The sequence below is a fragment of the Limulus polyphemus genome, unplaced genomic scaffold, assembly GCF_000517525.1.
Source record: "Limulus polyphemus unplaced genomic scaffold, Limulus_polyphemus-2.1.2 Scaffold2980, whole genome shotgun sequence".
NCBI classification, from domain to species: domain Eukaryota; kingdom Metazoa; phylum Arthropoda; class Merostomata; order Xiphosura; family Limulidae; genus Limulus; species Limulus polyphemus.
In genome coordinates, this window is record NW_013668590.1 from 132,427 (window position 1) to 145,179 (window position 12,753).

Genomic DNA, 12,753 nt, shown 5'->3' on the forward strand with positions numbered 1-12,753 from the left:
AACACAAGGAAATTAGAGTTTAAAAACCCATGTCAGAGGCTGAAAAATTAGCTCCCGCCGAAGTTCTCTCCAGGAAGAAAGTTCTCCAGGAAGAAATTCTCCAAACTGAAAATGAAACTGAAGTTTACTAACGTAGCTACAGCTTTCAAAACTCCAACTCTACTGTAAGTATAGTCTCTCTCTCTCTCTTGATCAGCTAGTGTAGGAAATATTAGATCTAAACAGTAAAGGTTTTATAAGTAATCATTTGATAACTCATATTTTAACTGTGTAATGGTTTTATAATAAGTAATTGATGTTAAATAAATATTATTTTGAGTGTATAGTCTTGGCCTGAGACTCATATTCTTTAATCTAACTGTACTTATCGAGTTAGCGACTTGTGGCTCCACTCGTCACGACAAATCATCCAATAAATAAATTTGGTGTAAAGGGTAGTTTTAATTGAAACTCCAACAATTAAGCTCACCTGAGCGCTACCTTTTACACTAGCATAATTTACGTAATTATGAATATACATTTATACGATTATGTCGATTGAATTGAAAATAATACTCTTCGTAAGAATGACATTTAAAATGTTTGAAATCATATAAGAATTAACATAAATGTTATGCAAAAATACATTATAATAAAACACTCAATCTAATGAACATTTTAGTAAATTTCTAATGACTGAAATTTAATTCTTTTTCATTAACTTTTGTCATTTGCCTTTAATTTCAATTGGATTGAATCGGTACTGATATCAATTCATTTATCCTTATGTTTTTAACATGACTTTGATTTTTCAAGATTGTTACTCACCGTAGTTAAACACATACTCAAGATATATTCCTCCATATTAATTTTGAACATTGTAAGAAAGGGGGGGAAACGTAGGATTTACATACATACGTTTCCTGAGGTACTGTGACTGCGATATTTATTGTATTTGGGCCGGCAAAACCAGAATTCTAGTTTCTGTGGATGCATTTCTATTTGCTGGAATCGGCTGCAAGAAAATATTAAATTAGCACTTTCGCAAATATAACTCTAGGTACAGTATAAAGATTGACATTCTCATTTGTATTTCTGAAATTAAGGTAACTTAGTAGCTCATCATACATATTTTGTCGGATTTTAAAACAAGTAATGTTTAACAAAGGAATTGTGTCATACATAATCTATCCTTACCAAACACTCGCAGACAACTATAGCCTTAAACTGCTGTCTTTTAGGGATCTAACTGTGTTGGTTTTTTGCAATTCCTATATTTGAATATATGTTTGCAAAGTGTATTGTACTTAAATTGATATAGATTTATATAATTAATACTTGAAACCATCGATGCTCTTTGAAACTCCACAATTATAGAATTGAGGAAAACAAAGACAGTTGTAGCAGTAAAGACGAAGTCATGGTCGTAATATATGAAATATTTATGAAAGTTACAACTGTTTTTGAATGCTTCAATTCTGTTATAGATTTTTCGATAAAAAGAATTATTAATGTGAAAATTAGGGTAAAGTGCAAAAGTAAAGTTTGCTTAAAAACCCACATGTAAACTGCTTGCCCTTTCAGCTGTGGGGCTGTTATAATGTGATGACTAATCTCACTGTTTATTGATAAAGAGTAGTCCAAGAGTTGGCATTGGTGGTGTTGACTAGCTGCCTTCTCTCTAGTCTATCACTTTAAAATTAGAGACGGCTAGCGAAGATAGCCCTTGAGTAGCTTTGCACGAAATTCACAACAAACAATCGTTATACCATAAGAATTAAAAACTTTACAAATAAACTCAACATATCTTGTCAATACCAGTTTGCTCTTACCAGTTATCTTAAACCATAGTTGTTTAAACTAAACTCTTTCATTAACATAATTTAACGTTTTAACTTATGTGGTTTAACATCGCCTGAATTTTCTTGTTTCATACTAATTGTAGGATGAAGTAGCTTTCTACAAAAATAGAACTATGTTACTGTAGTAGCTTAGTTCTTTTATTGGCGTATTTTTATGTTATTTGGTGAAAATAATCCAACATACAGTCCATACAACGATAATCAATTACTTTATTTCCTCCTGTATTTTTCTGCAAACTTGAACACTTGTAATGCCATAAAGTTGCTGTAGACCTATAGTACAAATGATGTTAACTTAGTGAAACCAACCAACTTACTTGGACAAAGTAACCGCGATAACTAATACATTGACTGATTTACTCTCTATCTTTAAAATCACATTTCCTTTAGCTAAATATAAATTACAAGATCAAAAATGTACCTTATAAGACGGCCACTGTCTGGATTGTGACGTCCCTTGAAAAATCTTAATACAAAAAAATAAATAAATAAACACAACACTAAATTGTGTCTCCACAAAGTCTTTTTTGATGGCTTTTATTTCTAAGGTGAATGGTATATGGATGGGATGGCATCTTGTCCCTCGTTTTCACTAGTCATCCTGTGAATGGGAAACTTCTTCATGGGTAAATGGTTGGGTGAATTCATTGGTGTCTCCAACGTTAACGAAGCACAGGAACTCCAAGTCCCTCCACATTTTGAAGTTCCACAAGATAAGTTCTTCTCAGGAGTTACCCAATTGGATGTACTTCCCTAGACGACCACGATGGACGAATTTTCGTTTGGATCACTATCCTCCTGGATTCTGTAAACTACATCGTTGATTCTTTTCAGTACAAAACATGATCCTTCCCAACGCCAGGATAACTTTGGAGTTCATCCTTTCTTGCATCAGGTATTCTACAGCCACATCATGCAATCTCAAATGGATCCAGTTTTATTAGTAATAACATCATAGCGAATTTTCTTTTTATCATTAGCTGATTTAAGTCTTTCTTGGGTAAAATCATGTATGTTATATATGGTGTTCCTTAATCTCTCTAAATTTCCTGTGTAAGACTCTTTTGAGCGACTTTGCTCCAGACGAAAGTATAGAAGGTCCAATGGGACTTTTATATGTCTCCCGAACATCAGTGATTACGGTGTGTTGCTGGTAGCTTCATGTATTGTTGTAAAATAAATGATTAGTTATATTAAAATATCTTTATCTCGCGTTTTCTGATGTTCATCCGAATACATGGCTATTTGATTTAACAGAAGATGGATGAAGGGCTGTTGTCCTGGTACTTTTTAATTTCAAGAACTTAACACATTTCTATAAACAACCCTTCGCTCTGTGAGCATAGACGGAGGCCATAGGATTAAAGTTTTGTCCCTGCTCCAAGTGCAATTCAATAGGCACACCAAATCAAGAGTTTCTGTTCCCTGGTAAGGAAAATTATTTGTTTCCGGCCATTGCTGAAATAGTCCACCACAATCCTAATATATGAATTCCCATTTTTACTGCCTGGAAGATGACAAAACACATCAACTGCAACTCTCTTCATTACTGTCCAAGACTATACTGTTGTAGCTGCCCATGCTGTATCTTCCATGGACCTTTCCACTCACAGAATAGTTCATATATGTAACACAAATTCACCACAGAATCCCGACACTAAATCTGGTAAAAACATTATCTTGCTCACTCTAGTACCTTCTTAATACCTAAGTATCCGGCTGTTGAAAGGTTGTAAATATTATGACATGTTTGAAAATGTAGAGACTGGAGAATTACTAACTTCAGCCATTGTTTCTAACCATTTGTATCTTCCAATTTCCGATATAAAAAGCCCTCTTGTAAACATAAGAAATCACACTGTGCCCGATACATCTTTGTTTGGGGACTGTATAGAGCGATTATTTGACATGAGGGTCTTTTTGCACCATTCTTAAGCCATTGAATAATTGGTTTCCAACTTATATTCTTTTGTCTGAACAGCTTCCATTTGGGTACTGGACCAAGTAAGTTAAGATAAAACAGAGTTATTGCGCTAATTTGCACAAGTAAGTTTCAGTAGAGCATAAACGTAGTGTTACGACGGCGGAAGTCACGTGACTTTGGTAACACGTGATGAGTTTCTGGAAGGATCGTGAAGGCCTGAGTGTTTGCCAGACGCCCTCTATTTTAGTATATAAGCCCAGCAAATTATTGTAGATATAGAGATAGATAATTGAGTCAAGCGAGTGGTAGTGACCGTAAGTAAATTACGTGAATCGTTGTGAATTATAGCGTGTGTTTAAGTTAAAGTGACTGTGGAAATTAAGTGTGCTGCAAAGTTGTATTGAGAAAGAATAAACTAGTTTTATTTAAGAAAGGACTTGTATCATTAAAGTTCTTCGGAAAGAATTTTTACGGGAATTAATAAACAAGTAGATACGCAACAGTAGGTTATAAATAGTTGCGACAGTTTAAAAGTGGTTCATGCTTGTGGAAACATCTAAAGGATGAAATAAACTGATTTTGTCACATTAAGTGGACTGAACATTGAATTATTTTCACTTAATAATTTAAAAGAATCCGTAAAGAAAGAGAACACTAGAATAATAAATTACTTTATTTCCTTTAATCCTCTCTACAAACTTGAATACTTGTACTGTCGTAAAATGGCTCTAGGCCTACATTGCAAATGACGTTAACTAGTAAAACAAATTAATTTATTTGTCCAAAGTAAGCGAGATAGCTAACACATTGACATATTCACACAATATTTTGAAAATCACACTTCACAAGATTTTTGTATATATAATCTAACCTCGAATGCCCTAGACCAATTTATCTAACATGCTTGGAGTTTTTAAATATGTTACGCCAACCCTGTTAAACTTTCTGATCTTAAAGTCATAATTAAGACACAAAGCTCCCTCTACTAACATTTAAATTTTAACATTAAAGCTTTTAACACTACTTATAACATGTACTTACTGCAACTGTGGTATTAGTAGGTCGAAGTTTTACTTCTAGATGCCTGTTACTGACTTTATTGATAAGAACAATCTAAAAAAAAAAAGAAAATTGTTTTTAAAATTAGTTTGCATTAGGTATTATGTACCCAGCACGCCAATAATATGAGCTTTTCTCGATTATCTTCACAATAAATTGTTAAATGAATATTTAGTTTTGCATACATGAATGCATACATTTAAATAGATAATATTTTACCTAAATAAAGAAACATTTTGTTTGATTGGTGCATCTCTTATTTCATGTTGATCATAATTAAATAACAATTTTAATTGTTTATAAAACTATAGCTATACTTGAAGTATCTATCTTTTACAATAAATAGGGTTAATTTTGATATTCTTCACCACTGGAACTTATCTAATAAAACTATTAATACGCTTGGTATGGTGTTATACAGAGGACTTAGTACGTTATATGAAAACAATTTTGAATATGCAAATAAGCAAGTCATGTGAAAACCACAGCTTATATAAAATCATGGTGGAGCAGTATGAATGAAAGCTACAATTTGGCATTGTTTGACATCGCGTCGATAGTGCCATGCCAGTGAAAATTAATCGCTTTTAGGAAGAGTATTTAAAAGCCCTTTCTGATGCAAAATATCCAAACACTGAGATCATAAAGTTGTGTTTGATTGCACTTTGGAATTTCGAAGATGGGTATATCCGTTATACCTAATGAATTTGTGAAACAAAGGAATATGGATCAACTTGAGGACTATCCATTAAGATACCTGTAACAAGCCATACTCTTGCAGTGGTAAAGGAAGTACATAATCTTCATGAGAAAAATCCTCAGATAGTGAATCAAGCTTCTTTTACTTATCTATAATATAACTAAAACTGCTAAATATCAGAGAGAAATACCAACGTATTACAGTAAAGAATCCGTGAAAACATAGGACGATGGAACAAAGCAGCCAATGTGGCCCAGACAATGCTATTCCACACAAAAGCGTAACTGTAAAGTCGCCAGAATCAGCGCCTATGGATTTCTGTTTGATTGGATTGTTGAAACAGCCAGTAGGAAACCTTCGTACTCGTACACTTAGATGACTTATGGAAAGGGTTAGGGAGGTAGGGTAAACTTTACTCGTGACAGCCTTACGACGAAGCGTTTTGAAATGCAAACTACGCTGCAAGGCTATATTCAAGATGCAAGGTCGTCAGGAAGGGAACGAGTGGACGTGAAGATATAAATTGTAGCGAAGCTCTAAATTTGTTTTAATATAACATATTCAACCTCTGTACTACTATGTGATGACATATCTTCCTACAATTAAATTAATTAACAAATACCGTTATTTCATAACTTACATTAATTATAGTAGAAAGTAATAAAAACGGAGAAAAAAAAACTTGCAACAGTTTCAGGATTCGGTCAGTAAAGATTTTTAGTAGACCTTTTCTCACGTCAAAACTACCTACACATTCAGTAGACTTCAAAATCACCTGAAAAACGAAACAGAATTTCTTTGAGATAAAGCAAAAAAGAAAAACGAAATATCGATTTTTATGTATGTTTCATTGAATTAATGTTTTCATAAATTTCAAATAATATATTGTTTGTTTCTTTTAGTTGGATTTCGAGAAAAGGTACTCGAAGACTATCTGTGCTAGCCGTCCCTAATTTAGCAGTGTAAGACTAGAGGGAAGGCAGCTCTTGGGCTACTCTTTTACCAACGAATAGTGGGATTGACCGTCACATTATAACGCCCCCACGGCTGAAAGGGCGAGCATGTTTGGTGGGATGCGGATTCGAACCCGCGACCCTCAGATTGTGTAATGTTTTCATAAATTTCAAATAATATATTGTTTGTTTCTTTTAGTTGGATTTCGAGAAAAGGTACTCGAAGGCTATCTGTGCTAACCGTCCATAATTTTGAACTTGGACTACTGTAATCGAATAGTTGGATTACACCGTCCTTCTTAAAACACAATCACGGCCTCATAGATCAGAGCGCGATTTCACGGAAACGGGACCCAAAACCATATACCTTCGGCTCACAATTCGGTCCACCAACCAGCAAGGGACATGCCTAGTCTATTGGAATATAAAAGTGAAGAAATAACTTAGTTCTTAATTTTTCAAACACTCCAGTAATGTTGCGTTCATAGCTTTAATAATTGTTATTTGAAACAACTAGAAGACTCAAGATGAATAACATGAAACTATATCAACAGTACGTTAATATCAAAACGTTCTGTCGCGTTGTCAGTTACTGATATTTCTTAAAATAATCAACAAAAGTCATAGACTGATTTTGATTGTTTAACAAGAGAGAATTATAGAAAGTTGTTTGACAAGTATATTTCATTTAGGAATGTAATACAACTTAAATTTATTAATTTCATAAAAAAAACAGAAACAAGAATCAACCGTCAAACCTTTGCATACTGTATTATTTTTGGATGACTAAAACGTAAAACAATCTTAAACTTACAGAATGCAAAGTCCAATAATGTTAAATTGTTGCCGTTTATCAATAGATAGAAACATAGAGATAATAAGTGAACATCATTAGATAGCACCTCCTCCACCTTACACAAACACTTTTTACAAAATCTGTACTTATAATCTTCGAGATTGAAGGGAATAGCTTTTCCGAACCTAAATTTTTAATCACCGAGTTGCTGCAGATGTATTGTTTATAATATAGTTTACCCTAAAATTGTATTCCCACTAGTAGTAAAATCCCATACATCCCAACATCACATTTACCATAGAGCACGAAAACAATAAACAGTTATCTTTTCTTAGCCTCAAAATTATTAGATCGGACACACAGTTTAGAGTAGGGTTGTTTTGTTCAATTAAGATGGATTCCTTGATTTTTCGTTTGTTTATGTTGGGTTTTTGTTTAAAATGAGTATGTTTTTAATAGATATACTATGGTTTTTTGAGTTGCAATGGTGAAAAAGATGGGACGGTTTTTTTATTGTGTTCTGTCAATCTGGTTTCCAATTTTCTTCCTGTTTCTCCTATGTAGAATTCTGGACAGTTATCGCATGTTATTTTGTAAATGACGTTGGTACTGTGTGATTCTAAATAATTTTTGTTTAGTAACGATTTTAATTTAGGTCCGGGTTTTTGTGAGAATTTGACGTTGACAGGAATATTGTGTTTAATGGCTAGTTTTGTCCAAGTGTGGAAAATTCTTGAGCTGGTTTCAGGAACAAAAGGTAAACTGCAGTGTAATGTACTGTTGTTGGGTTTGTTAATGTCAGTTTTGTTCGTGAATTGAGTTTTGTTGTGGGGAATGTTGGAGTGTTTTTCAATAACAGCTGGTGGGAATTTATTGGTGTGAATAAAGGAATGCTTTATGTGGTTAATTTTTTCATTTATGTAGTCCGTTGAACAAAGTCTTGTGGCTGTGTTTATGGGGTTTTTAAGTGTATTGATTTTTGTGTGGTGTCATGAGCGGAATTCCAGGGGATGTAGAAGCCACTGTGTGTGTGTGTTCCTGCGGTGAATTTTGGTTTTAAACCAACACCCCTGGGTGCCAAGATACCTCTTCTAAGTCTTGCAACAGTATCCGGTCATGTGATCTCTTTGTTCAATACTGTATATATATATCATTGTCAGTGTAAATTACTTGTACCTGATGATGACAAAACCTTGTCGAAACGTTGTACATTTGTTTTTATGTTAAACTTATATTAAAGTTTTTCTTCATTACCCATTCAAGCCGTCTCCAACCATTATTAGTCTCAAAGTGGGTTCCTCGTCATCGAATATGTATATAACTATATAAACAAGACGCACTTCAAATTATTTTAGGCAGGATTAAAGTAGATTAATCTATGAAACCTTTGTTTCCCTTTTTTATTAGCTATATTTTTAATTTTGTGTGCCAGAAATACCAAGCGTGGGGTGTGCTCATACCTGATTGGATTTTATTACTCATCAGGATATCTATCAGCCTACCCTCAAATTGAAATTATTTTAGGCAGGATTAGAGTAAATTATTTGAGGAGACCTTTGGCGTGGTCAAATACATCAATCGAAAGGGTTTCACCTCCGGAGTCCTAAAACTTTAATTAGATATCCTATCGGTCAAGAAATGGCGGAAGTATGAGCTAAAAGTTTGTACTTGGAAAGAAAAAAAAAGCAAACTCAGAGCCGCTCAGTCGCGGCTAAAAATGATTGAGGCATCTCCAGTTAGAATCTATATATGCATTTAGAAATTAACTGTATATCCTGTTCTATAAATATATATTATTAGGTATTCATATATTACTTTATATATGTCCATAAAAGTGAGGGATATATTATTAAATAAGTCACAAGACTAAGGAAAAGTTACTTACAACAAACTGATAAATATAAAAACAATATGCTGCGATTCCTCCCAAAACTACTATAGTTGTTAATATCATCCAAAATTGAAAGAGTGTTGGTTTTCCAAACTGCAAATAAAGAACATATAAATTTACTTCTGATGTCTAGCTTGTTAATAGTTAATTAGTTTTCAGTGGCCGAAATTAATTTTGCTATCACTTTTTATTCTGTTTTAATTAATTTGTTAATAATTTTTAAACCATTCAATTAATATATTAAAAACTTGGTAGTTATCCAGTAATCTATGTCATGTTTCTAGTAAATCAGAGAAGTTTCAGTCAATTAGTGGATCAGTCAGTTTATACTTTAATATGTACTCCTTTAACTTTTATCTTTATATGTTACATCACTTAAAAAATTGTACTGAATCAGTGTTTGGTCAAGGTGTTAGTTAATCAGTACTTTTAATCAGCCAATATTTTTAGCTATATTTACATTGTTCCGTAAGTTTGTTGTAGTCATTTCTTTACCAGTTTATCTGTGTATACAGCAAACTGTAATTAATTAACACGTCAAAACAGTTCTTAAAATTTAAAAATAAACTAGTCAAGACGTTTTGATAATCAATATATCAGTCAAATTATCTATAAATTAATAAATAGATCAAGCAACACATAAAATAAACATAAAGTTGTCATTCATTAATCAATAAATTTGTAAAGTTTTTCGTTAAAAAAATATACCATCAAACCATTTTGTGTTTTATTAATGAATACACCAGTCAATATTTGTGAACATAACAATAGCTTATTTTTTTTTTAATTATACAGTACGTCATTCAAGTTCTCCTCAAATCCATATGTTACTGAACTTTTCATGCAGCTTTTGATTCTGTTTTATAGGTGGATTGTTGGGAATTCATTTTGTATATGGTAAAACTTCATTAATTATTTAACAGCAGTAAAAGTTTCATTATTTACTTTTAATCGAGATTATGACTTCCACGTTCTCAAGAACAAACATTTGACAGACTAGTACATGTTAACTTAGTGAAATCATGTTTTCGTCGAATTTACAGTTAATTCTAACACTTTATCTTAGTTAAAAATTATGCTTTATGAGACATGTTTTGTAATATCTAAGTTCTGTTGTTCCTGTAATTAAGACATTTACTACTGATTAGTGCTCTAGTTGTCTTATCTTAATTCAGAGAAATTTTCACGTTTAATAAGTGCTGTATCACTAACCATGGTAATGTTTAGTATGTAGGAATGGGACGAGAAAAAAATTGCTGCCATATTCAATCTATTACTCTATGATGCTTACAAATAACTGCTAAAGTTAAGTTATATTTGAGCACCTAATTTCCATTATCGAGTGTTTCACAGCTTGTGAGACTCCCAGTATCATTGAAAAGTGTTGCTAAAGTGAGGAACTGGGAAGTAGCTGAAAAGCCAAAGTGTTCGTCTTTCTTTTTTCTTCTCACACTCTAGCCAAAAAATGTGTGAAATTTTCGCAATGGTTTTAGAGCAACAGAAAAGCGTTTTAAGAGCACTTGGGAACAGGCTATCAATAATCACGGTACTACTTAGTATGTAGGGATAGGCCGAGAAAAAAAGTTGCCACTGCATTCAGTCTATTACTTTATGATATTTACAAATAAATAACTGCTAAAGTTGAGTTATAACCTTATTCGAGCACCTAATTGCATTATAGATCGTTTCACAGCTTGTATAGCAGCAATAATCTTCTATTCTTCTACCACAATATTTTTGTGGGGAAATAATAAAAAGGAAACCTGCTACATAGCAGTGAGTTCAGTTTATAAGCATATATTATTTTCGTGTTTCATAAATAATAGTTTCATTTCTGGTAGATGGCAGTACAAATTGTTCTTATATAATCACCGTTTGTGACTTTTATTCCGCATCGTAAAAAACATATTTCGTGTGAGTTGTTAAGTGTAATGTGTTATTTATGCTATCCTTGTGATCATTAAGTTTATTTATAATAGTGCGTTATTAATGATAGCACTATATTTATTTTGCATCATAAAAATGATGTTTCGTGTGAATTTTTAAGCGTAGTGTGTTATTTATGTTATTCTTGTGATCATTAAGGTTATTCATCATGCTAATATAACTTTAAGAGTTATTTTTTTTGTATAGTTTTAAGCCTTTTATCTTTCATTTATATATTATATTCAGTTCATAATTTGTTGAGGCTAAATTATAAATATAGAACATATAGCAAGATATTGGCATATAAAACTAATGATAGATTATAATATTTATATCTACTTAACTTATGGTAACCTTAGATACTTCTCTGTAGTGTATACTTATCTTTTGTAAACGTATTCTCAATTTAAAGCTTTTCAGTATAAAACGTTCGTAGTAAGCATAATGTAAAGATGTGGTAAAACATTAATCACTTTTATTATGATAGACATTTCTCAATTTTCTAACAACCACTAAATTTCAAAACTTACTTTGTTGCCAATAAAAAGGAAAACAGCAGAAACCATCCACACGTAGTTTATCACTACAGCAACTTTTATCAGGGCAGCGGTCACTGTAACACACATTGTGTATTTTTGTATAAACCATGGGTTCTTACATCTTTAAATAAGCCTTATGTTACAAATTTTCTACCGTGGCCTTTATCAAAGCAGCGGTCTCTGTAACACACATTATGTACCTGTGCATAATAATAATGCATCGAACTCTTACATCACCACATAAACCTTATGTTTAAAACCCTTTTCTAATCAAATAAAGTAGGTTTAGCTGAAATTCTCACGTCATAAGATTATATAAAGTTTCCGATGAATAAATAAACAACCTGTTATGGGAAGCTATACTATTTTATATATTGGCAAGAGAGGTAACGTAGATAAATTTTCTGGTTAATACTTACACGGTGTAATGAAGTCAATGAACAAAAATGCTAAGTTCTGCTCAAATGATATGATATCATTGAGTATTCTGATTCCCAAACTTGAACTGACGAGTCCCTGAATCTACAAAAAATTAATGAATGCGATTTGAAATTCAATACAATTCGTTATCTCTATCGTGTTTAGGCAGGATTATGAACCTTTAAAAAACAAAGACTGCAGAGACTTGTATGAAAAATATATTTCCTTTTATGTGTTGGCGTGCAATACACTAGGTGTTATTGTACAAATTAATCGAATAAAGACAAATTGCTGAAGCAGAAAAAGTGATTTTTTTCCTTGAAAAAATGGTAAAGTATTTGCGAGAAAAAGTACCTAAAATTTATTTAATTTTATTCATACCAGCAGTATCTCTCTACTTTTTCTATCTCCAGTTAAATTAATTTTGAGATAAGTACTTTAAGGATTTTAAAAATTTATGTCTTGGCTGAAACATACATTTTGCGATGTTTTGATACTGTTCTGTTATCAGGATGCGTAATCTATTTGATAATTAGATGCAGTTCTCATAGTTGGTTAAAAACATTTCCCTTTCAAGGAATTTTATTCCAGAATCATATTTTTTTCAACAGCTGTTCATTTATTTCGGTATAGACCCTTTTATCCAACAAAAAATTTTATTTTCTTTGTCTAATCAAATTATAACAATATTGATATTGTTACGT

The 12,753-nt window shown here is 32.3% G+C and overlaps 1 protein-coding gene across 4 annotated transcripts in view; it reads right to left on the reverse strand.

The window, feature by feature from the left end:
- The window catches only part of LOC111088006, a 19,290-nt gene that overhangs the window by 3,062 nt on the left and 3,475 nt on the right, over nt 1-12,753 (reverse strand). Inside the window, exons 2-7 of one of the 4 annotated variants that reach the window (XR_002612631.1) lie at nt 12,049-12,151; nt 11,621-11,703; nt 9,159-9,257; nt 6,165-6,299; nt 4,807-4,878; nt 808-994 (exon numbers count right to left, since the gene is read on the reverse strand). Coding sequence is in view for 2 of the 4 variants with exons in the window: in XM_022396703.1 (XP_022252411.1) it covers nt 926-994; nt 4,807-4,878; nt 6,165-6,299; nt 9,159-9,257; nt 11,621-11,703; nt 12,049-12,151 (561 nt within the window). In the remaining 2 variants the exon portion in view is untranslated. The remainder of the gene's footprint in view (nt 1-807; nt 995-4,806; nt 4,879-6,164; nt 6,300-9,158; nt 9,258-11,620; nt 11,704-12,048; nt 12,152-12,753) is intronic. The other 3 variants (XM_022396703.1, XM_022396702.1, XR_002612632.1) reach the window with 3 other exon arrangements.